Source organism: Mesoplodon bidens, assembly GCF_964165515.1.
Source record: "Mesoplodon bidens genome assembly, chromosome: 2".
Lineage (NCBI taxonomy): Eukaryota > Metazoa > Chordata > Mammalia > Artiodactyla > Ziphiidae > Mesoplodon > Mesoplodon bidens.
Genome location: NC_138177.1, coordinates 110497886 through 110525647, shown reverse-complemented (window position 1 = coordinate 110525647; position 27762 = coordinate 110497886). Strand labels below are relative to the sequence as shown.

The 27762-nt window shown below is 35.1% G+C and overlaps 1 protein-coding gene across 1 annotated transcript in view; it reads right to left on the bottom strand.

The window, feature by feature from the left end:
- The window catches only part of COL24A1 (collagen type XXIV alpha 1 chain), a 400363-nt gene that overhangs the window by 369636 nt on the left and 2965 nt on the right, over positions 1-27762 (bottom strand). The window contains exons 2-3 of the mRNA XM_081222837.1: positions 20695-20759; positions 2168-3516 (exon numbers count right to left, since the gene is read on the bottom strand). Of these exons, the coding sequence (XP_081078963.1) occupies positions 2168-3516; positions 20695-20759 (1414 nt within the window). The remainder of the gene's footprint in view (positions 1-2167; positions 3517-20694; positions 20760-27762) is intronic.

Here is a 27762-nt window from a genome sequence, read left to right as displayed (position 1 = left end):
ATACAGATGATAACAGGAATTTCCTGTCTGCTCTGAGCACTGCCACCAGATTGACTTCTTTATTCATGCCTCTGCTTAGAAACCTATAGAATTCCCCACTGAGAACAAGATAAAGTTAGAACTATCAGTTTGAAAATTAAGACCTCTACAACCTGTCCATATCTACCTTGGGTCTTATATTTGTCTAACATTATTCAGCCTAATATCATGAAAGAGTTTGAGTTTTAGAGGCAGAAAACCTGGTCAAAATCCTGGCTCTATCATTAATTAGCAATGTGGTTATGGACAAGTAAACTAATTCCTCTGGGCCTCAGTTTCTTCACCTGAAAAATGAGGATAATAATACCAAACTTACAAAGTTCTTTTAAGATAACAAATGTAAAGGGCATGGTAGAGTGCCTGCTACCATGGTAAAACTCAATAAATTATAACTATTTTGGTTATAGGTAACCAAAAATTAATAAGAACTCAAATTATAACTATTTTGCTGTTTCTCCTACATAAAAGATATGCCAGTTCCTTTCACCTATCAAAATCGTATCTATTCTTTGAGGCTGACGTTCTGAAAACTTTGTCCACAAGAATCTATCTTGAACACATTCAGCCTTAAGTGATCTTTCATAGGGATCGCCTCAAAAACTATTTTTCTTACCTTTGAAAATGTGTACTCCATATACTTAGTTTGTATCTCTCAGTAACATTTAATCTTAATTGACCCTGAGATATAATTATAAATGTACTTCCTGTGTCCCCGTTACCACAATGTAAGCTCCTTCTGAGCAGTAACTCTGTTATACATACCTTGTTTCTGCTGTGCCCAAGCAGAGACTAAGTTAGTATCTGTTGAATATACCAATGCTGAAACAACTATTCTTGAATTTAGAGAAGAGATTAACACTCATCTCTGACTTTTTTTGAAGAAAGTAAATAGCTTACATAACTGTTTGTTTAATATGACCTGCCTAATGGCTCAATTTTATTACTAATATGTTGATAATTGTCATAGCTGAAAAGTTTATTTCTCTATATTATTCAGATTTTATTAAGCCCTTTAAACATTCACACTAATAAGAGTTGCTCAATACTTATCAAATCACTGAGTAATAATCACAAAAGAAACACAAGCTCAGCAAGTGGCGTCGTCTCCTATTCTATGATTTCTGGAACTAAACAAATGATTCAAACTTTATTTTCATCAAATAAAGGAAATGCCTTAAGATATATTTTAGTCTGCTTGCAACTGAAAAAAACAATTTCTAAAAACATATAAGTTGATTGTTTAAGGTATTCAAAAACATGAAAGGCAAAAACAATGTTCCTAATGTGATTTTAAATAGCTTTAAGTGAATTTTAAGTGATTAAAAAATTTTCAAATGTCCATCTGTAATTGCACCTACATGACAAAATAATTTCAGAGCTAAAAAAAAATCAGTCTATTATCTCATAGTTTTACTTAGGCATTATTAAGTAAGTGACTTGGCTTTTTTTCTACTGATGGACTGATGGGCTGACTGGCTATTTTTGTATGAGGCAGATGGAACTTTTATTAATCCATAAATATAAATTGGCTATATCATGAAAGATATAATGAAATGTTACTGTTTACAATTCTAAGTGAAATATTTTAATTTCTATAATGTAAGGGTTTGCTTTTCCCCAGTGACTCAGTACAAAATTATCTCTATCTAAAATTTTACACTCTATTTTAATTCATTTTTGATATGATTTTGTTGAAAGTATATTTAATAAGGTATTTAAAATATTTTTATTTAGTCTACTATAACTTTTATATCCTTCTCTTAACATGACTATGCCTTAAGCCTATGGGTTTTTTTCATAAAAAAGGAATGCTGATCTATTATTTAGCAGTTGAATTCCTGATTGAATTTCACCTGAACAAGAAAAACATATAGCTTACTCACCACTTTACCAGAATTAAGTAAACTTTTCAGCCTTCCAATAAAAACCAAAAAAAAAAAAAAAAGGTACAATATTTGACCCAGGGTCGCATTCTGGTTGTATATATTATAGCAAGCATAATGTACTCATTGTAAGCCAGGGTACATCTCTAAGACAGATCTGTTATGTACTTTTCAGCCTAGAGAATTCCTTTCAAAATGTTTGGTAAATTAGTGCATTAAGACACATTTTAAAAACAGTAACTTACGGGAGGTCCAGTGTCCCCTTTAGGCCCTCTTAGATTCTCCATTTCGAGCATTGTATTAAGATCCTCATAATAATAATAATCATAAAGCTCAGTTTCATAGCTATTTTCGAAGGGATAAGTAGCATCAGGATCAAATTCACCTTCCTTCCTTAGATCAAGGTGATTATCCACAGATGGCTCATCTGTCACTCTGTATAAGGTTGTGTTTAAAATCTGTTGCAGTTCCATAAGTTCATTAGTGTGTAGATTTTCTGGGATAGCTTTCTTGAGATTCTTAATTGTATCTTGTTTTATATGTGGAAGAATAGATGATATCTTCTTAAATGGTGACAGGCCAGTTACTTTATCATCATGTTGTGTGGTATTGTCCAACACGTTTAGAAGAGAACTAAATTTCTCCTTGCTATTTTTCCTTGGCTCATCGAGGCTATGATGTGTCATTGGCAGGCTTAGATTTGCCTGAGTAAGTTGCTCAGTGATCATTTCTTTGGCCTGAATCACATGGTTCACAAGATCCACAGCAGAGACATTCCCTGACTGAAGAGAAGTTAACTGAGATCTTGATATCTGGTGTTCTTGTTCTTTATGCTCTGCCGTAGAATCATTTCTGGAATCTAGAATGCTTCTGCCTTTGGTAATTGTGTCCTCCGACAGTACTTTTTCACCAAATCTTTTGGGCAAGAGAGAGTTTTCTGGTATCTTAGCTGGTACAATAGTTGTATGAAGAAGGCTTGTCTCAGGGAGACACTGCTGTTTCACATATCTGCAATAGTTTGCAGATGCTTCTGCAGAAGGAATAATATCCAACTGACATACTATTCCTTCAAAATGGACAGAATTATTATTCATACTTCCCAAGGTAAACACACTGTTAGAATCAAAGGTCTGAACTTCTGAAAGAGTCTCTCTGCTAAAATATTTCCTTCCACATTCAGCAAACATTGCGACAACTTGATAGCTAACAGCAATGGCAAATGTGTGCCATTGCTCATCGTGTACACTGTAGTTGAAAAATACAGACTGCTTTCCTCCAAGGTATACCACTAATTTTTTAGGTAATAACTGTACTCCTAATTGCAGTCTATTTTTACTTCTAATGCTGAAGAGAAATGCATTGTTTACTCTATGTGACTGTAAACCAATTAATATTGTAAATGGCTGTTCTAAGTTGACTGGTAAAATTTTCACGAGAGGTGACTCAATGTAAGAATCATTTGTTAAAAGGACACCCGATTCTCTTAAATGGACCCCCTGAGGTAATGGTGTAGATGATGATGGTACAGCAGTCACTGATGATGAATGTCTTACATCTTTGCCTCCAAGGCCTAGTTGATGAAGAATATCTATGCCTGGAAATTAAAAAGAGAGAGAGAAAGAGAAAGAAAGAATCTTACTCTTATGCATTCATGTGTTCATATAAATGTTTGAGTATACCTACAATCTTCCTTGTAGGTATCAACAGTAATCCCTAAAATAAACATGCTCTATCATTAACTAATTTCTAGGTAATGAGAGGTATGGAAAGGGAAAATAAAATGTTACACTCATAATCTGAAACACACACATACATACACCCCAATATCCCTAAACCCAAAATTTAATAAATGTTCTCTTACTCTTCCCAATTAGGAAACTTTTTACTCCAATGAATTACCTGTTCAAAGATTCCCAGATAGTCATTTATATCTTTAATTTAGAACTTAAAATTTTATGACTTCTGTGTTAAAGAGAAACTAGGGACATACTTACAAAAAGAAATTTTTAATTTGGAAACCATTTTATAAATTAAGTTCACACAACCGTTTAAACTATAATTTTTCAGGCTATTTTCCATTTTACCTTCCGAGAATTTACAGGTCACATAAGAGCTCTCCCTATGCCTAATACCTTAAGTGTGTGCTATACATAAAGTACCCAGTCACCCTGAAAACTCCTAGACAAGAGAACTTAAATTCTTACTGTTGCTGATCATTGTATTTTTTTCTCTCCCTTCCAAATTTCTCTCTCTTCCATTTTTTTCTCAGTCCTCCAGAGTAATTGTTAATCCAAACAGTTTGCAGAGTTTCTCAATATGTTATAAAATATAGGTTTTATATACATTATAATTATGATTTTTCTGGTTTTCATTGTAATGTTATTGATAGTATACTGCTTATCTCTCTTACCCAATTATAAACTCTTGAATTCAGATTCTATGTCTGCTTCCTTATTGGATATCTACTATACCTGCCTTCAAATAGTTCTATAATTTCTGAATGAATGAATCTGCCCCACCAGAATCTAATCAAATGTGACATTTACTTCTAGAGTTCTATAACTCTAGGACTTGTAAAATAATAAACTTCTCAAGGATACAGAACAGCTTAGTCAGCCATGTGATCTTTATTATTCTTTGGGTTATAAATCTCCCATTTGTATCATTGTATGTACATAATCATTTCCAACAAGAAATGTTAAAGAACTATTCATTCATCACTATGATAAGTGAGGAAAAACAAAGATTTCTGAAGATTAGCCAGCAAGATTACACATCATCTTAACTTTACTTTTATAGGAAATTAGTAGATATTTGATAACTCACTTTTATTAGAAATTGCAAATATAGTGGCAAATGTCCACCAAAATATTCCTAACAGCAGTTATAAATTATTTGCATCTCCAGGAATTTGGGGAAATACTTTAAAGAGGCCCCATAAAAACACACAAAAAAAATCTTTGACTTCTCATGTTTTAAAATTATAATTTTTAAAAAACTTTAATTTTACTCCATAATATGGCTGTTTGTTTTAACATAAAACATGAATTACCAGCTAAATCATTCCTAATCTTCAATGAAAATGTACACTTCTGGAACATAACATGCTTAAACTGTGACTTTGGGTACTCTTGACCAATGCTATTGCTTGTAAGGATATTCTCAATCCAAGAAATAAACTATGGAAGAAACACTGCTAATGTGAAAATCACAATGCTTAAAATATATATAATAATAAAGTAGAGGAAATATGATCTGGCATCTATGATGCCAGATCAGCTATTCTTACATAAAGGAAGAGTCAAAATTATGTGGTATGATATCTAGGGCTGCTACTTGCCCAAAGAAAACCAGTCTTTGTATTTAACCCATACTATGTACTGTCTCAAATTTCTGATTCTATTAGAATGAAATTCTATTAGAAAGAGTATTATTTTAAAACTTTAGTATACATACATTTTTGATATTTATATATATATACATGTACATATATATGTTTCCTTTAATTCTAATATATATGTATACATATTTCCTTCAATCCTATTTCTGAATTTTAATGACAAATAGCTAGGATTTTAAAAAAATCAAATGTTTTAAAACATTAACTACATAAAAAACTTCTTGACTGAACCTTCCTTGCATTTCTAAAATAAAATCTACTTGACAGTTATATTTTATTCTTTTAATACCTTACTGGATTCTTCAAGAATATCCTATGTAGACTCTCTGCAAAGATAATTATGAATTAAGACTGGCCTGTGGTTTTCCCCTTATTTTCCTTATCTTTATCTGACTATAATGTTGAACTTCATTATTTTTTATGGCCCAGAACAGTTTAAATACCTTTAAAATTATTTTTCTCAGAAGTTAGATAAAATTCAGTTGTAAACCAAACTTATGTTGGCTTTTTCATTGATAGCTCTTCATTCCCCTTCCTAATTTATTCTACATTGATTTATTCTGATTTTCAACTACATTTTGAATCTATTTTTTAAATTTATATTTTTATATGAAATAACTTCCTTCTAGGCTTTCAAATGTATTACTCAGAGATCTTCATGTAATATTCCCTTACAATTATTTTTGTTTCCCTATTTCTGTGGTTCTCTATATAATTTTCCAATTTTGAATATTTTGCTCTATTCTTTTTTTTTTTTTTTAAATAAGTGGCAGAGTGGCATTCAAACCCACTCTGGCTCTAGAACTCTTTCTTTTAATTAATTAATTAATTTATTTTTGGCTGCCTTGCATCTTCATTGCTGCATGCAGGCTCTCTCTAGCTGCGGCGAGTGGGGGCTACTCTTCCTTGCGGTGCACAGGCTTCTCATAGCAGTTGCTTCTCTTGCTGCGGAGCACAGGCCCTAGGCGTGCGGGCTTTAGTAGTTGTGGCACACAGGCTCAGTATTTGTGGCTCGCAGGTTCTAGAGCGCAGGTTCCGTAGTCGTGGCTCACAGGCTTAGCTGCCCTGTGGCATGTGGGATCTACCTGAACCAGGGATCAAACCCATGTCCCCTGCATTGGCAGGAGGATTCTTAACCACTGCTTCACCAGGGAAGTCCTCTATTTGTTCTTTAGTGTAACTATTGCTTATTTCAAAAGTATAGCCTTTGGATTTGTTTATCCCTTCTACTATTTTTGTCTGCTTTCTGTATCATTAATTTCTGCATTTATCTTTATTATCTTTTCCTATTTTCATTTGGTTTATTGGATCCTTTTTCTAGTTTCTAGCAATGAGCACTTAGTTATTTATAGCACTTAAGCAATAAATTTCCTCAATACTGCTTTTGCTATATCCCACAGATTTTGATATGTGATATTTTCATTTTGTGTGATATTTTCATTTTTGTAGTTTTCTAGAAACTATGGAATTTTTACTTGTATTTACTTGTATTTTTCCATTGAACCAAATGATTTAAGAGGAAATGCAAAATCTTCCAGTTAGAAGGGTTTTTGTTTTCTAATTTTGTTAGTAAAATCTAACTTAACAGAATTGTAGTCAGAAGACTAATTTGCACTTTGTTTTTGAAACAGCCTAATAAATGGTCAATTTTCAATAGAGTTTGATAAGCACTTACAAAGGTGTCTCAGGGTATAGAATTTAATACCAGTTGGCTGAAGCTCGTTTATTTTATATCCTCTATACCCTTATTTTTATACAATTAATCTTTCATGGACTAAGAGGTAAAGAAAGTCTCAATCACTATTATGTCTTTTTGGCCTTTTATCTCATGTGGTCTTAACTTTATGAATATTAATGTTATGATTTCTATGCAGAGATAGTCATAAAATTCATATATTGGGTACTGCACCTTATCTGGGATTAAGACCCCTTGCCCCACTTTTTGTTTGCATTGGTCTGATATACCTTTGCCCATGCTTTTATTTTCACCTACATTGAAACACTGCTTTAGGTAAAGAGGAAGGAGTTTGATTTGTTTTGTGATCTAATCTGAAATTTTTTTGAATATAAAATTAAATCTATTTACAATTATTGATGTGATGGTTTGTTTAATGTCATATTTTGTTTTCCCATTTTAATTTTTAAAGTCACTATGTGCTTTGTTTCCTTTGCTTTGTTTTTGTGCTTTGTTTACTTTGCTTTTGTATGTAGTTCTTTTGAAATTAGAAAGGTTTGTATTTTTATCTAAAGTTGACCTTTAAAATTATAAATGTATACAATGTCCCTAGTCCTCTTTAGACATATATTTTTCAGTGAACGATGTTTCCTTTTCTTTTTTCTCCTTTTTCCCCCTTTACCACCTAATATTAGTCATATTATATTAATCAAATAATATTAGGATTATTTTTCTTTATATTTACCTTTTCATTATTAAATACTATCCTTATAGTATTTTTTATTTGATTTATAAGCTTTGGATAATTTTTAATTCCCAGCTTCTGATGAGCCAATCAGCAAACTTAATCTACTTCCTGGGTTTTTTTTCCCCTTTCCACCCATTTTTTTAGTGGTTGTACCATTCCTACATTGTTAGTTAATATGGTATTTAGATTTTGTTTCATTCCCATATTTTCTTTTGTTAAATAGAGCCAGTCTTTTGTAGCTGTTTTCTCATTTACTTTTTGCTGAAGTTTGTTCTATTAGCTTCATTCAAGAAGGGTTCATGAGAACTTTTCCTGACTTAATTGTTAGTAGCTTTGTACCTTAATTTTCACCGAATATAACATTCTTTGTTGGTATTTTCTTTCCTTGGATATCTTGCGGTTATGGTTCCACTGTCTTTAGGTGTTGAATGTTAGGACAGAAAAATCTGAAGTCAGACAATTTTTTTCTCCTTCTAAGTGACTCGATTTTTTAACAGCATACCCAAAAGATCTGTTCTTTATCTTCGAAGTACAGCGATTTTTTATTATGATATGGATTCATATTGACCATTCTGGATAAATGTTTCCAGGCACACAATATGCCCATTTGTTGTATAAATTCAAGTCTCATTTATTTTTTTTGTTTTTTGGGATTTTTTTAACTTCATGAATTACACCCTTGAATATTTATTTTATAGTTTCTATTTTCTCCTTCAAAAATTCCTATTATAAGTATGTTGAATCTCCACTGCTGTCCTCTATATCATTTCTCTGTAAATGTTCCTTATCTTCAATTCCATTTGTTTGATTCTCATATCTTTGTGTTTCCTATGTCTTCTCTTCATGTTCCAATTTCATTTTCATTTGTAAAAGGGTTTTTTTCCCTACCACTTCTTTTGAGTTTTACAAGCTCACAGTTCATTTCCTTTTAATATCTTACCATCTCTTTCTTTTCCTGAGTTCTTATATTTCTGCTTTATGATCTTCCTTCACAGAGGTGATTTTTTTTTTATGTATGCATTCTCATTTTTGCTGTTTTTCCCCTACATTTTACCTTGGTGTGTCTTTCTATGTTAGTTACTTATGGTTTCATAGTCCAGCAATTTACAGAAGGATGCTGGGAGAGAAGATGGAGGGCCATGCCTGCCAAATCTCAAAACCCAAAGGTTCCATTTCAGCATTACCGGAGTTTCCTTCTCAAATGGCTCCTTGATACAGCCCTACCTTCTTCTCTGAACCAAACCCAGTCCAGGAGGACTTCCACAGCCAGCCACACTCACAACTCCTCTCTCCTTCCCCTGTATTCCTTTACACTGGCATATACTTCAGAATGAATCCTTCACTTTAGGAAGCAGATTTTTACATTTTCTGAACTCTGTCCCCACTGAGCCATTTAGCTATTATCTGTGATTCTTTCTTATACTTCCTTCTGGGCAGCTTCAGTCCTCCCCAGATCCTGTGACACTTGTTTTGTACAAAGGCTAAAGGTTAAGTACTTCAAGGTGTGCTCCTCACCTTCAGGAAGTTGGCTTTTGCTGGTGCTTTCTGAAATCTTACTATTGATTTTACTCCATAGGGCATCTGCTTTTCCCAGCAGATTTTGGGAGTCTGCAGATTATACCAGTCCCCTAGTTTTGGTAAAAATGCAGTTTTCAGGTTCATTTATTATTTCATTCACCTTGTATCATTAGCATGATATCCAGAAAGAAATGGAAAGAAAGTATCTCATCGTTTCAAGTTTATACTGAAAGTCTATACTCATTCCACAGATGAAGAATCTGAGGTCCAGAGAGATTAAGTAACTTGGTCAAGGACACACAGCTGATGAACGGTAGAAATGGATTTCAGCACAATCAGACTGACTTCAAAGTCTACCATATTCAAAGTCTACCTGCCACATTGTCTCACAGCCACTGTATTCTCCATACCACCTCATTTCCCTTGGCAAGCCTAATTGATCATGGCAGGGTTATTTCTCCCAACAGAAATCTCACAGTGGAAAATATTCTCTAGGTAGCCACCAGAGTTCGTATCTGATGTGAAATTTAATTGTTACTCTAGTTTTACCCTTTCACGTCTCACTGTGAATATGTTTAGCAAAGCCTTTGAGTAGATGTTGACTGAAGAGAACACAGGCATACCTCAGAGATACTGCAGGTTCTATTCCAGACCACCACAGTAAAGTCAATATCAGAATAAAGTGAGTTACACAAATTGTTTGTTTCCCAGTGCATAATAATTTATGTTTATACTATACTGTCATCTATTAAGTCTGCAATAGCATTATGTCTAAAAAACAATGTACATACTTTAATTAAAAACTACTTTATTGCTAAAAAATGCTAACCATCATCTGAGCCGTCAGCGAGTTGTAATCATTTTGCAAAACAGTATCAAAAACACTGATCGCGGGCTTCCCTGGTGGCACGGTGGTTGAGAGTCCGCCTGCCAATGCAGGGGACACAGGTTAGTGTCCCAGTCTGGGAAGATCCCACATGCCGTGGAGCGGCTGGGCCCGTGAGCCATGGCCACTGAGCCAGCGCGTCTGGAGCCTGTGCTCCGCAATGGGAGAGGCCACAGCAGTGAGAGGCCCGCGTATCGCGCAAAAAAAAAAAAAAAAAACACTGATCGCAGGCCATAATACATAGAATGAAAAAGTTTTAAATATTGTGAGAATTACCAAAATGTGACACAGAGACATGAAGTGAGCAAATGCTGTTGGAAAAATAGCACCAGTAGACTTGACTGAAACAGGGTTGCCACAAACCTTCAATTTGTAAAATATGCAATATCTGAGAAATGCAATAAAGTCAAGTGCAATAAAATGAGGTATGCCTGTAGAGAACTGTTAAGGATAAAAACGCACAGACAAGAGGGGTGGAGAGAACAGGAGAAAAAAGAAAAAGGCTTCTATCAGAATACAGATTTTTTACATTAATTTAAGCCTAGCCCTGGATACCACCAAATTGCAAATTTAAATTTAGATATCTGGTACTGATGAACATAGCAAGAAAAATCTTAGTTGTCTATAGTAAGTTACTTGTTTCATGAGTGGCTCTAACCAGGAAATCAATCTAGTTTGTGTCCCTTAGGAAATTAGTATTTAAAGAATACTCATTATCAACCAGGCACTTTATTAGATGGCTTACATTGTTTAAAGAATAAGAATAATAGCATTTATTAAACTGTTTCTATGTACCAAGAACTATGCTAAGAATTTTACTGTATTAAGCCACATAATTCTCATAACATAATGAAGTATGTGCTATTGTTAATCCATCTGACAGTTACAAAAACAAGTCACAGAGAATTTCAATGATTTTCCCAAGGTCACCCAACTAGGAAGTTCAGAGGCAGAATTTGAATGTAGGCAGTTCTCTAGAGCCAGTCTATTAGCATGGCAACTTTTCGGAATGCATATGTAGCCTGATGACAGAACTGACTGTATCTCCACCTATTTGCTTCTTAAACAGAATACATCATGGTGTTGCCAAGACAACGCCTTGCTCTTTTAACTGTAAACATCAAGCCTAATGACTTCATCCAAACCATGGTTTCAGTAACCACATATGCTGACTCACAAACCTCTCTGCTGGGTTTGAATAACCAATTGCCCACTGAATTTATCCAGTAGAGGTTAGTTATCCCACGAGCACTTCTAACTCAATACATTTTTCCCCAGATTCGTTCCTCTTCCTTTAGTGTGTTTCTCAGTGAAGATCCCCACTACCACACCAGGAGTCTGAGTAATATTTTTATAGTGTAAATTATATCATGGCATTCTCCTGAACAAAATTCTTCAATGGCTTCCCATTACACTAAAAGTGCAATCCAGAGTTTTACGGGGTGCATGAAACCTATGTCACCAGCTCCCTTCTTACCTATCTCATCTCTCCTTTCATTTCTTCCCACCTCTGCTCCATCCAAACTGGTCTTTTCTTATTCCTTGAAACCACTAAACTCATTTTTAACTCACAGCATTTGAACTTATCTTTCTCTTGGCTTAGAATGCTCTAAAGCCTTAGTTCATTCTGATCTAGGCTCAAATGTGACCTCCTCAGAGAGGCTCTCCCTGGCCACATTACCTAAACTATAAAATAGTTATCCTCCTTGCCCCAATAACTCTCTAACTCTAATGTCTTACTGAGCTTTATAATTTCTTCATAACACTGAAAATTTAGGGGAAAAATGTATGTATATATAAACTTTATTACTTGGCTGTCTAGTTGAAATGTAAGTCCTTCAGAGTAGACCTTCATCTTGTTTTACAGTAATATTCCAACAACTAGGACAATGACTAAAAACAAAGTAGGTCCACAGTACTGCTTGAATGAATTAATCGATCTAGTCATCTAACCCAGAAACCTGGTAATTATCTTTGATACTTCCCTTCCCACCCATTCTCCATATCTATTCAGTCACCAAGTCCAACACAAGCCTTAGTTAGGCTCTGTTTAGTCAGATTTCAATATTAGCCTCCTAATAGATTTCTCTGTCTCTTATGAGACATCCTTGTCCCATCCATCACCACACTGCTGCTAGAGAAAGCTTCCTAAAGCACAGAACAAAATGAATATTAGTTCATGACACTCCTTCCTATAACACCACATCAGTATTTCTTATAGCTTTTAGTACTAAACTCAATCATCTTATTTCTGCCCTCAGGCCCTTAATGATATAACCTCCTGTCTATATTTCTAGTCTCACATTCCATACCTTCCTAATAAACTTCACTGCTTGGCAATATCCTGTGCATATTATCACATATTATTGCTGGGAAGGTTGGCACTGACCATGATTCCACTGGGAAAGGACAACTGGACACTCCACATAAGGACTTTCCTAGACCCTTCTCCCTGAGTCTCCTCCCTAGACTGATTTTAGTCTGTATCCTTTTGCTGTAATCTACCATAACAGAGTATAACAGATTTCATGAGTTCTGTGAGTTCTTCTAGAACATTGAGCCTGAAATTGGTCTTGGGGACCCTCAAACTTGCAGTTGGTGTCAGAAGTAAGTGTGGTCTTTGGGACTGTCCCCTAATTTACACTGGTTTACATGTTTCTTCTCAATGATTTATCTTCTCACTCCATGGTATTTCCTATTCTTGATACTTAAATTTTCCTTGAATTTCTTGCCATATCAAAGCTTACAAAAACTCATTCTTTCAGAGTCCTGGTAAGTATGTCCCTCCGTGCCAAGTTTACGCATCTTACAAGACTCAGTTCAAGTGTTACCTCCTCTTTAAGCCTTCAGTTCAATTTTTGGTTTGTTGTTTTGTTACATACTAATGACAAATAGACCCTTTCTCAGTATGCTAATAAAAATCAGTCTTCTAGAAACATCTTAAAATGGAAACAAATAGTTCCAGTACAGCCAGAGGCAAGGATGACCATTATTAAACTTTGTTCTGCAGAAACCTCCCAGCCAAGTCCCAGAGTTCTGGAAACCAGACTCATGCATGCCCAGGTAGAAACCTGGTAGATTCTTCTGCCAAAAAACAACACTTCCCAAGAGGAAAGACCTAGAGAAGGTGAAGTACAGAGATCCCTCAATGAAACCAATTATTTCACCAGCCTCACTCACACACACACACAGTTTTCAGTCATCCCTTTGGTGCCCCACTCTTCAATATTAACAGCAAGCCAGGGATCACCAAGCATGTGAGGACAACCTCTAACAGACAGGATGGAAGCAGGAAAAGGAACTTCTAGGAGACAGACACTGGCTGTCACATCTCTTTATATACCATGAAAAGGCCATTTACACACCTTTGCCACACCTTAGCAGCTGGCGATATGGACAGACATCTCCATTTTGGGCTTTGGATTTGAAACAAGTGATACAAAGAAACAGACGGAGGAGAATGTGTCCACCATCCAGTGGTGGCCACAGTGGCCCATACTCCTCCTGGGGAGTAGCTCTACCTTTTGTCTTGGTCCGTAATTTCCCTGGTTTCTGTTCTTAAGTGACCTGATTCTCTAGACTTCCTGGTAATTCTGTGAACCACAGAATAGCTTTCAAGAAAAACCTTTTTGCTTTTTAATAAACCAGAATCAATTTCAGTTGCTCACCCTCAAGCACCTATCTTATACTGATCTCCAAATTATACTGTTAGGTGAAAAGCAATACACTGATCTCCAAATTATATTGTTAGGTGAAAAGCAATATGATAAGTATAATATCATTCAAATAAAAGCAAAAGCTATCTACCAAAAAAAAAAAATATCATTCTTCTAAGCCTGCAAGTCTAATGCTCAGATATAGGCACAGACACCAACCTGACTTGCCTTTCATTTGAAACCTATATAATAAGCAGTATTGATATTATTACTAACTAGGAAAAAGGAGAGACAGGCAGAGGGAAGACAAGAGGGAAGTGAAAAGAGAGACAGGAAGTGGGGGTAGAAAGGGAGACAAAAAGTAGAAATTGCATCTCCGTAGGTGCTAAAACTATGACTCATACCCAAGCATTTGACTCACTCCAGTGGCTATATAATTGACTCTGTGGTGGAGTAGAGTATATGCCTAAAGAAACAGACATGGGAGAGCCAATGGTTACTTGTTTTTACAAGTACAGAGAGCCAAAGAACCATTTTACCTGTCAACATTCAACAATATTCTATCACAAACTGGAGGAACAAGGGTAGTATTATGCTTACCTTTCAAAATGTAAGGATTCTTACATTTCTTAGAAATTAGTAGCTTAAAAATTTTTTAAGTTATCAATTTTTAGATAAAAATAGAGTAATATCAGTTAAGAGTGTAATAAATTACAGTATTAGTGCATTATTAACTAAATTAATATAAAAAGCACTTAATTTTAACAAATTCTTACTGTTTAAAATTTTCATGTATCTGGGTCAGTTAAGTCACCAAAGCTGTATTCTTTCTAGTTTGTAGGAATGAAAAAAAATAAAATGATTGTTTAAATAAAATCAGACTTGTACATGAGGAAGACCATACAGGTCTCAATATACTTTTCTTTTCCTTGTCAATTTACCCAAATTGACTAAATAACTAGGTAAGTGCCCAATATCCACTTTCCATTATTTTATATAGCCTCAGCCAAATCGTCTGTGCCAGAATTAAGACTCAAATATAGGCTTCTTGAATTCCAGCTCACTGAGTTAAGAACTAAAGAAAGTTGTTTAAAACCAAATATTTTACTTTATTTTTTCAATATCATCAGTATATAGAAAAAGGAAAGGATCCAGAGTATTTTTTTCTACTAAACTTTATCATATAGCTCATCATGTATGTAATAGCCATGCACTAAGTACTTTACATGTGTTCTCATTTCACCCACAACAACCTATGTGGTAAGAATTATTATCCTCACTTTTAAGTTTCTGAAATTGAGGCTCAAAGTATGTAAGGAACTTGCTCAAGGTCACATAACTGGTAGGCACTGGAACCTGGGCATAAACCCAGGATTCTGGCTCCAGAACACCTGTGCACCACGGTCACTGGGTATGTTAGAAGAAGAAATTGTGACTTTAAAGTATTCTTGGGCTTCCCTGGTGGCGCAGTGGTTGAGAGTCCGCCTGCCGATGCAGGGGACACGGGTTGGTGCCCCGGTCCGGGAAGATCCCACATGCCACGGAGCGGCTGGGCCCGTGAGCCATGGCCGCTGAGCCTGTGCGTCCGGGGCCTGTGCTCCTCAATGGGAGAGGCCACAACAGTGAGAGGCCCGCGTACCGCAAAAACAAACAAAAAAACAGTATTCTTAATGTAAGTACATCTATTTTGGATAAAGAAATAAAAGCAACTTATTTATAAAATGAGAAATGAAGCTTTAACTTATGTGTAAAATTTTTGGTTAAGTGTCCATGACGGGTTTTGGCAGAAAATGCTTGGAGTTACTGCAACTAGAATGAGCTGCTTCTTACAACAAACACATTTTTGGGTTAATTTCCACAGAAAATACTCTTCTTGGAGACACACATTTTACACAGAGAAATTTCTACAGCTGTGGTTTGCACACCTAGGGATCATGAACCTGAGGAGTGCTGTGTATGTTGACAATTAGCTTACATCTCATATGGTGTAAGGTATCACATAGAGGTGTTGCAACTACTCCTACCTCACTGGCAGCCAGCCCACCAACAGAGTTATAAGGAGACTGTATCATATAAGAAAAGGGAACTTTCTGTCAAATCCTTGGAAAACTCAGCTTTAAATAATTTTTTCTTATAATAGAATCATCTATTCATTTGGTTATACCTAAACCTCGGTTATAAAACAAAGATTTATATTTATGAACAGGATATTTTAATGGTTTTCTTAGCTGTGCTAAAAGTTAAAGGAAGAACTGAAAACATGGCAAATAACAGATGTTTATCTCTGCATAGTCTTAAAGTCTCACTAAAATGAGAATAAGGAAATGTGGTTTAAAACTACTTAGGCAAAGTGAAAGGGTAGAAGAGACAACAACAGATAAGAAATATCAACGAATTTTTGAAAGATGAAAAACACATGAAGGAATTAGCAGAGCTGACAAACACTAAGGGCTTTCAGAAGGAAGTGCTAATGACGGGCAGGCCAGCTCACACTTCAAAGTCCTGAAAAGGCTCAACAACTGAAGGCTCCAAATCACTGAATTCAGGAGAGAAGCATGAGGCATCATATGGGAGAGAGGGGAGGGTCTGAAAATCTGTATAAGAAGCTTTGAGAGCAAAACTGAAGATTAGAGCTTTCTTATGTAGAAACACTGAATCAATCCTAGCAGAAGAGGGAAAAGAAGCGCCATAATGAGAACAAGGGAATTCAGTAAAAATCTACATACTAAATGGTGGGACAGCAACTCCCCCGCTCCAAGAACCTCTTTATATCATTTAACTCCAATAACAGTGGCAACCAGGATTATATTCTACAAGTAAGAAATTGAAGGATTCTACTCTAAAGAAACTGGACAGCCTTAGACATTTGCGGTCCAACAACGAGATGGTCAGCAATGCTCCTCATTTATCACGCTCTATGTAGAATATACCAGTTAACAAGGCCACCCATGCAAAAAGAGTTTCCAAGCATATTTTTATTGCCTTGCTTTTAAATGATAACACAGGTAATATAGACTTATGAAGAATTTTTTGCAACATAAAAGATAGACCAAAGCAAACCAAAATTTGTGGGAAACAAAGACAATACAGGGAACAGAATAAAAGTTCAAAAAAATTATTTTTATCTTTGGAAAACTGAGTAGATATTACATCAAAGAAACAAGAACAAAATGTTATTTTTTAAGACACAATCTGAGTGAGAAATCTCTTAAAAATTTAAATGCACTGCAAGTAAATAATTTAAATATTTGGGAATAGTGACTCATGAAAATCTGATGTAAAATGTAAAGAAAACAAAGATGGCAAATCGGAGCTAAAAATAAGAAAATACAGAGTCCAATCCAGATCCAATATCTGACCAACAGAACTTACAGAAAGAAGAAATAAATATGTCAGAGAGAAAAAACACAGGAAAATTCCCAGAAAAATGAAAGATATTTCCCCATTGAAGAGGCCTAATAACTACCCATCAGAATAACTTGAAAAAACACGTTCTTACAAAATTTCAAAATATCAAGGATAAACAGCTGATCTTAAGGTTTAAAGTGGAAAATTAAAAGGTCATACATAAAGAATCAAGAATTAGTATAACATCAGATTCTTTAAGTGCAAGCCAGAAGACAATAGATGGAAGTCTTCAAAATTCTGAGAGACAACTATTTACAAAAAATTCTATACCCACCCAAACTACTCTCAAGCATATGGGTGAAATAAACACATTCTCAGAAATGCAATGCTGCAAGAAGTATACCACCTAAGTACACATTCTCAGGATGCTACTGGATGATACACTCCACTCAAATTAGGAAATGGACAATGCAAAAGGAAAATATGAGTTCCAAGATACTGGATCTAACACAGATGAGAGACATCACCTTTACAAGAAGCTTAGACAGCTACCAATCCATGGTAGAACAGAATCTTAGCTTCCAGAAGAAATATCTCCAAGAAAAAAAAACTCAAATGGTTAGAGTATTTGGTGTTTTTTTTTTTTTTTTTTTTTTTTTTTTTTTTGCGGTACACAGGCCTCTTACTGTTGTGGCCTCTCCCATTGCGGAGCACAGGCTCCGGACGCCCGGGCTCAGCGGCCATGGCTGACGGGCCCAGCCATTCCACGGCATGTGGGATCCTCCCGGACCAGGGCACAAACCCGTGTCCCCTGCATCGGCAGGCAGACTCTCAACCACTGCGCCACCAGGGAAGCCCCGTTTGGTGTATTTTTTTAAAAAGTTTTAAAATTCTTTTGGAGTATCTGAGAAGAATTAGTCACAGTACCATAGAAAACAAAACAAACAACAACCAAAAAAAAGGAGGAAAACTATACAGAGAGGATAGAAGAAGAGGGTGAAGAGAGGGCATAGAATGGTGTAAAAATGTTAAACCCTCTTCATCAAAATTAGGAAGTCAATACAATATATAAGCATATTATTAAGAACTATGGAGAGTAAAACCAAAAGAAAATTTGGGTAAAGGATTGCAAGACTAGGTAAGGTCAAGGGATATTATTTTCTGTTATATATTTTGTAGCACAACTTGACTTTTTAAACTATATACTTGTATTACTTTTTTTAAGTTTTGGCAACTATCATAAGCACCAATAAATATTTATATTTATTTCTGAGAAGTCTAATTTGGGATCATCTCTAGCTCAAGTAGACATATTCAGCAGTACTAAGGTTACTAATGATATTTGTAATCACTAACAAATCACAATTTCTCTGAAAATGTTTTTCTAACCTCCTGATTAGATATTATATTATCGTATCATGCCAATTCAACAACAACAAACTATTTTAGGAAAACAGTACTTCTAAGTTTCTAATAACATACCACTACTTTCATTTTTGTGCTCAAAAGTACTAAATTTTATAAAGTCAAAGAGGTTTTTAAAATATTTTTCTTTTTGTTAAGAACTCAAAATAAAATTTTATGAAGTCTGAAAAGTAAGATGTTCACCCTGAAATAAAAAAGCACATTTTGTATTCTGTAAATGAAATCTTAAGGTTGAAAGAAATATTATCTCTTTCATTTACTCCTTTCATTACTTCTGACTTTTTAAAAAAATCTATTCATAAATATTCAGTTTTCCTTATATCTTTGTCTGGGTTTTTGATATCTGGATAATGACACATTTTGTAAATTATTAAACTCATAACACTAACAGATGACAACTGTAAAGCAAGGGTATGTGTAATGGAAAGAAGTGGGGGGTTTTTGCTGTTTTTTTTTGGGTCAGACTTGACAGGCCCAAATTCAGCTCTTAGCTATATAAGCCTGGGCAAGCCCCTTCCTTGGGCCTCAGTTTCTTCATCTATGATACCTACCCTACAGGTTCATTATGAGGATTAGAATCACATATGTAAAATTCCAGCAAAGGACAAGACAGAAAATAGATATTTAATAATAGCAATTCTCCTCTTTCTTATCTTCTCTCTTGTCCAAAAGGCTTAATTTTAAAGAATTGGTAGACTTTATAGTCTAAATACCTGAGTTCAAATCTTGGTTCTTCCATTTATTAGCCTGCAACCCTTGGGGTAGTTATTTATTCTTCTTAATCTTGGTTTCAGCAATTCATAGGCATAATTATAAAAACCCTGCAATGAGGTAGTGATGAAGAAAATATATATTCTACTAGCACAGTGACTGGTAACATAAGTTCTCTGACACTGTAACAGTCATGATAGCAAGAAATTAAGAGAGAGAGTTTCTATCCTCTTCTTGGCTACTTAAAGCAAACTAAAGTAACAGAAATGACTTGGTCAAAAATAGCATTTCATGAAGTTACATGTGACCTGATTTAATGATCTCCCCATAAAAGACAGTTAGAAAATGCCTTCCGTGATGGCTTTTAATTCATACATGTGGTATTTGACAGAATACTTAATGTTATGTCCATTGGTCAATTTGGTCAATAAATAGAGTACCACCCCCTCCTTTGTGCCTTCTCTCTACCTACATGTATTTTGTTTACTTGTCTTTTTCTACTTTTATTTGATTAATTGACTAAATTGACAAGTGACTCCTTGAATTGGTCATTGAATTGAAAAGTTGGTTCTGTCAAGTGAATAATTTGGCAGCCCTGCTGATACAAAGCAGAGGAGGAAAAAGAAAAATCAGGACCACGGTGATATTTTCTGTAGATCCAGCACAGTTCCAGGGTTTTTCTCTTTGACTTTGGCTTTTTTTTTTTTCTTTAACCTTTGACAAAGGCACTTGTTTTTTCACTTTGGGGCCAGAGGCATTATCTTATTCACATTTCAATCACTGGCAATTAGGATATTATGGTGGCAAACAGAAAATATTATTTAAATGTTGTTTAATAAATGAATAAATTAAGGTATATATAGATTCCCAAAACTCTATCACCATACCACCAGAGCAACTAGATAGCAAGCAAAAACAAAACAAAACCTTCAACTACTTTCTAAACCTCTCCATTTGAATTAAATGAAATCCCAAGCCCACTGGTATTCACATTTTATTTTGTTTCTTAATTTTCTTAATGATGTAAATCTAGACGGAACATTTAGTATATGCCTGTGTTGTTTCAAGAAGTGCAAAGGTAATTCAGTCACAGTTTGCCACCCCCAAGAACTCCCACTTAAAATGAAGTCACAAGCAAAGCCTTTTACTGTACAAAACTTCTTTTACAGAGAGTATGCTTAAAAAGGTAAGCAATTTCACAGACAGAAGATATGAATAATTCCTTAAAGGTCATATTTCCCCCCAAATTGGTTTCTTCACCCTTACATTCTCATTGTACTCGGTAGAATTTTTTTACTGTTTAATGTTGAATTTAAGGTCATGACAACTTGAAAAGTCATGTACTTTTGCTATCTGGAAGCTGACTTTTTATATAAGTAAATAAGTAACAAGGTAACATTCTTACCTTGATCTTGTGCATGAACAGCACCCCCTGACACACATAGTACAATCAAATGAAGAAGCAGTTTCCTAAAAAAAAAAAACAATTGGAAAAAACTTAGTTGGACATTTATGACCTATAAATCATAAAATTCAAAATGAACTCTAGTGCAAGATTAAGAATTAAGCTATTATTTTAATTAACACAGTATTTTAATACTCATATTGGTTAAAAGCAAGGGCTCTGAATTCAAGTTCCAGCTTTGCCACTTACTGTGTGTCTTGGGCACCCTTTTTATTACTCTGTGCCCTAGTGTCTCCATCTATTAAGTCTATCTCACAAAGGTTTTTGAATATTAACTAAAATACTTCATGTAAAGCACCCCAAACAGTACCTGGCACACAGGAAAAACTCAATAAATGTGAACTAGTATAGGTGAAATTATTAGTAGTATATATTATGTCAAATCACCATACATGTAATTTTACACAAACTACTACAGATTGGCAAAAAATACAACTTATAGTCACTTAACCACAGTGATTATAAATTGATGGAACCAGTTACTTGCTTAAATGTTTTTATATAAAATCTATTTGCAGATCATATTCAAATCACTCGCACTAGATTCATGACTCTTTGGTTCTGAAAATACTAACGACCTGTAGCTGTCAACATTGACCATTGTGATGAACAGTAATTGTGAACACAGTACTTAACCACTACAAATCAAAATATTCATTCACATTGATGAACAAGATAAAAATATTTTGTGATTTTTTAGTTTAACCAAACTTTTGATAGATTTTGTTGATTAGTCTTCATAATTGGCTTCACCTCCCAACTGAAAATCATAGAGATAGTTTCAAAAAGTAATGATGAACATACTGAAAACTATTTTATTACCTAGTTTTTCTTGCCAATATAGATTCTGATTCTGTTTAGTCTAACTCAGAGACTCCCCAAATGACATTTCTGAAAATACAGCTCTGCAAGGAATGATTACAGAGCCCTCTGGAAATCATTTTTATTAAGTTCCTGGTGTGCTAGTAGTAATTGGTACATTTTCTATTTATCACTAAATAGATACATTTATCACTAAGTTGGTACATTTTTAATTTATCACTATGTTTTCACCTTTATCAACAAGAATAAGGAGCATATTAATGTAATAAAGTAAGCTAATATAAAATTATACTATTATAATTGTATGTTTATATACAATATAAAATTATACAATTCTCTTTGCTATAATGGACATATTATTTGTATTAGAATAGTATTAAGCATTTTTTCAGTATGTGAAAAATGTACATTCTATGGTCATGCTTAGCACAGAGCACAGCTTTTATAAGACCTTGATAGAATACTTAACAATCATTAACCCTACAAACTAATCAACTGAATCATTATAGAAATTTCAACTGATATGGGCAAATAGTTAGACCATATATTTTAATGAAGCCTATAAAAGATTCCCATATATGGTGTCATCCATGAGATGGTTCTCAAATGTTAGTTTGCCAAAGAACCACCTGAGGCTTTTTTGAAAAATCCAGATTCCAGGCCTTCCCATAGTGACTATGATTCATAAATTTGAAGTGGATCCTCAGCATGTATACATTTTTAACTAGGTGATTCTAATATTGATTGCGTATGTACCAAACTCTGAGGAAAAAACAATTTAGAATATTTACTATTGATAGTTACATTGTACTTAAAATAACCTAATATTTTGCTTAAATCACATATATCTAATTTTATGACATGACACAAATAAGACTATTTGACCCTTTTTAAAAAAATCCTTTTCTACTGCCCTAGATCATGGTTTTCAAACATGAGTGGGTATCAGAATCACCTGGAGGGCTTGTTAAAGATTTCTAGGCTCCACCCTGAAAGTTTCTGACTCAGTAGGTCTGGGGTGGGACTCAAAAATTTGCAATTATAACAAGTTCTCAGGCAATGCTGATGATGCAGATCTGGAGAGTCACACACCGAGGACTACTGTTCTGGAATAGATGATGCTCAAGAGATGATGTGAGGCCTACTTGTTTTGCATCTTTTTACTGGAGCTGCATAGTGGAATCACCTGGTGATTTTTAAAAACTACTAATACTTGGGTTCTTCCCTCCCCACCCCCACCCTCAGAGATTCTGATTTTAATTTGTCCTACAGGGATTCTTAAACACTTCTCAGGTGATTCCAATGTGCAACGTTGAGGACCCCAGTGTGAAATTAAAATAATTTCTTTGGGTGCTCCAGGATGGATCCCAATGGGATCTAGAGTTTGAGTAAAAGGAGGCTCTTTTCCTTTCAAATTTCTATTTTCAACTGGCAGGATGTACGTCGGTAAGACTAGAAAATAGTTCAAGATTCTGGTCACTGAAGGACAGTATATCAGAATTATGCTGTTTTAACAGAAAATGCAACATGAAAGGATGCACTTCTCACCTGGCCAAAGTAATCTGGCTCACTGAGAGCTTAGAAATAACCCACAGGCACTGTTCCATCCAGAATAAAGCTAACTAGTGAAGAGTACAATAACGAGCACTATTCACTTGACAATTCAGCCAACTCACAGACTTCCCCAATGACCTCAGGGGAGAAAAATGGCAAATAAAGTACTTTCTAGATATGTTAACAAGTCTATTCCTGGCGTGAAAACCTGAACACATCAAACATCATCCCTTAGCCAGGTGATTTTAGGAGATTATGACAAATCAGTGGAGCCACACCTTAGGTAAGCGTACCTATGTACTAATTTGATGACTAAGAGAGATCAATGATATGAAATAGTGATTTTCTTTCTCTTTTTCTAATTCTACCCCAAACTTCTGGCCAACTGTCGGGCTGTACCCCACAGGCCGGCAAGCCTCAGAGTTGCCCAACCTCTAAACTGAAAAAAGAGCCCCAAAACAGCGACAGAGGAGACATCAACGGTTTATTGGATAGGGGATCTTACAAGTCTGAAGCAAACGGTCCTGGAGCAACACCGGCACCGTACCTACCTAGCAGACAGCAAACAGGACGTAACAGCAACCTTCCAGAGGGAGAAGGAGGCTACCATTTATAGGGAGAATTGACATCAGGTTGGCTCATCAGTTACCAGGGAAACCAGCGGCTGGGGGCAGTTACTAATTAAGTCCTATAATTAAGAAGATTGGATAGTCATGTGAGTGAAGCAGGGCCTGGTCGAGCAGGGGATTTACAGAGAGCAAGAGAACAGCCATCTTGAATGGCCTGAGCGTACAACTAAGGAAGAGCAGGAAAAGTCAAGTTCCTCACCAGGTGTTCAAGGCCCTTATCATTCAGCTTCAACCTCCTTTCTTTTTTTAGCATTATGGACCAATTACATCTGATATCCCAAAGCTCCAGCCATATCATGTTATTCTCTACTCCATGGACAGACCTTGTAAGTGCCTGAAAAGCTCTCAGTCTCCACCTGTCAGAATGTTCAGTATCATCAAAGCCTAATTTGAATACCTGCTCCATGAATTTTCCCATCATCCCTAAAGAGGACTGGATCTTTTCCTCACCTCTGTACTCTTGATGCTTTAATTTTAACTGTATTATAACCCATATATGTTGTACCTTTTACGATTAATTAGTAAGTAAATATCTGAGCAAGTAACAGGTCTTCATCTTTTATCAATTTCTCACATAAAATTGACACAATGAATATTTTTAAACAGGAATGGAATAATAGTAAGATCTCTCAATGACTGAGGAATTCAATTCTTCCCTATGAACCTAATTCTTTCAACACTTAGGAAAAGTAAAGTAAAATATGGGTACTTTTAGTTGGATGTCCAAAGAGGGAAAGAAGAATTTCTTTTAAAAAAATCTGCTGTGGTAGGGTAAGTGGAAGTCTTCTTTTTCATTTTAACTGTTTTTTCTCATCTCTGAAGTTGGAACACAAAGAGATCAAGCTTAATTGACATAATCAGTTTGATAAAGAGCCCAACTCTATCACTGAATAAAATGGATGTCTAATGAATCCAAGCTTTCTGGGAAATGTCTAGTTGAGCTGGGCTTGTTTATTTCTTTGCTTTTGCTCCCCCCTCCCCATGATATTACATTTATGATACATTTACTTAATTAAGAAAATAATATCACATTTCCACATTAGCAGATGATAGAGTTCTCAAGGGTAGCAGCTGTGCTTTGGGCTTCTCTGCTGTTGTGCTGTACATATCATACTAGACATGCTGGAGTCCTTAAATAAGTTAAAATTAAAACTATTAAGTTGTTGCAGAGAAAACAACATGGTTAATAAGAAAATAACACTAGACTAGGAGTCAAAAGGCTAATCCTGGTTCTATTTCAAACTCATTCTGTGACCTTGGGTGGGTTATTTCAAGTTTCTGAGTCTTAGCTGACTCATCTATTATGTGATGACATAATATAAATTTTATATTTTAAATTCCAAATATAAAACCCCCAAATTTGTGTGTATGGCAGAATCCTATTAACATACTGGCATTAGAGGACAAAGATCAAGCTACGTTGTATAAAGCAAGATGTTGTATAAATCACCATATATAAAGGGCATGTTGTTTAACCACAGCTGGGGAAAGGTCCTTTTACAGTTCTGGCCAATTCTTTTTTAATTAAGTAACCTAAAATAGTCTACTTTGCTAATTTGTTCATACATTTAGTGTACCCTAATAAAAAGTCTAGTTACTGTATTAAATATGAATATTTTTCAAATATTCAAACCATGCCTGTTTTTGTTCATTTTTTTGTATGTCTGGACCATGTGTCATTAATATAAAGTAACAGAAGTACATATACTCAGACATTTAACAAAATCAGACCAGGTCTGAAAGAAGTTAACAATATGGTAAGAAACATTCAATAAATGTTCAGCAAATATAACCCATAATATTACTGAGGATATATAACAAAATGTGAAATACTCTGTGTGTCTGGTCTGCTAGCCACATTTTCAGTTTGACATAAGCCACAGTCAAAACATGACCAGACATGTGAAGGGTGAAGGCCTAGAGGGGATCAAGCAGGAAATAGATATCTAAAGAGCATACTCAGAATATTTAAGGAACTAATATCCATCCCAGGCATCTTCCCTAAATAATTCTTAGAGCTATTCAACTTTCTCTTTATCTGAAGGGTTTAAGTTACTTCAGGGGAATTTCAGGCATCTTTTTGTTTAGGGCATCCATGAGACTTTCAGGTTTTATGATATATGTCCTCAAGTTACTGATGCTCATTCCTACACAGGTTCAATTTGTGAATAAGAAACTTTTTTTTTATTGAATTGGCGATTTTCATTTAAACCAATTGGAAAAAGTAGACTAATCTGAAAAACATACATGTAATATACATCAAGAATTTCAACAATTTCCATCACACTGGGTTTACAAGCCAAAAAATTCTGTAAGTCATGACAGCTTTACAGATTTTGCTCTTTACTAGCTGCTAAGATCCAGTAATAGTAAAATTTCTGTACTTTGTTCCCAAAATAACTGAAAAGCAGTTCTTATCCCAGCAGTAGGGAGTAAAGTGTCAAAAACTTATACAAAATGAATTCAACTCAATAGGTACTTGTATAACTAATCTAGTGTGAAACATACTAGAGCTTTTGGTTAAATTCCAAGCATACAGGCAACTCATGAAATGCAAAGGAGATAAATATGCTTGAGGACTTCAAGTGATCAAAATGCCTAGAGTCCAGTCAGTAGCAGGGAAGAAATATACACTTAAAATAGTCTCTCCTTGCAGTACCACAGAGATTGTTAAACTGAGTACTGCCTAGCCTAGCAAAGTTTCTGGCACACACTACTGTTAAATAAAGATTTTTAAATGAATGAATGTATCAATCTTCAGTCAATGAGACTATCAGGTGGTCTTGAGTTTAAACAAATATATAACTTCTCTAACATTTTCCACCTGCGCACTGACCCCAAGATCAAGAAGCCAGGTGATCCTAACCTCCATTTATTTAGCTAAGAAAGTAAAGGCTTTGCATGATCTAGTCTTTGTTTCTCTCTCCAGATCCAGCTCCAGTCACTTCTCCCCTAGAATGTGTGCTCCAACCAACTTCATTTCTTTCAGGCCCTCAAATGCACTGTGCTGTCTCACCTCTAAGCCTTTTACTGTTCTCTCTGTCTGTAAAGCTCCATGCATTTTCCACTTAGGTCTGAGTCTAGATTTCATTGCCTTTGGTCAGCCTTTCCTTCCATTATTACTCCTCCCGACCTTCCCCAACTACCAAGACTGTTAGATGTCCTCTGTGTATACCCTTATCTCATTTTGTTATTCTTGGTTGTTTCATTTTCTGTTTCCTATACTAACCTGGGCACATTGGGAGGGTAGCAATTAGGCTTCTGTCTTGCTCAATCATTGTATCACTTCTGCCTAGAACCATGCTAGACACTTAGCTGGAGCTCAGTAAACATTTGCTGAATAAATGAGTAAATGATGAGTGAATGAATGGCAGAATGCTAGCCTTTTATGAGAATGAAAATGAAAGCGTCTTTACTTCACTTCTTACTCAGAATTACAAATTCTAAAACAAGTCACAGCTACAAAGCATGGCAAGGAAACTAGTACAGCTATTCAAATTCCCATAATAAAATTTATTATTCTCCTGCAGCTTCACCGATTACCAAGCAGAATGTATAAATAACACTCAAAATTACTTTCTATAAATTACAATTCCTCTCCCTGAGACATCAGTTTATTTTAAACGTTTATTTGAATGCAAAGATAACTAAGCAACTTTAAAAATAGAATTTCGTGCTAGCTAGGAAATAGATGTTTATATACCAAACTTTGTTTCCCCCTTTGGTTACAGAAACCCTTTAATGACCATAATAGCCTGCCTGGGAGACTTTCTGGCAACATGTTAAATCAATGTATCTAACACTGACTCTTGGTTTTAATTTTTGTTTTTTATTAATTCCACAAATTCACATTAGGTAATCCAACTAAAAGCAGCCCTTTGAAATAAAATGTCTTTAAGGATCTAGTTTTAAAACTGTACATGTTTCTGGGTGACCAATCAGAAGTGTGATTTTAAAAAAACTGCTCCTGCTCTCACAAAAAAACATCACCACAAAAGGATGG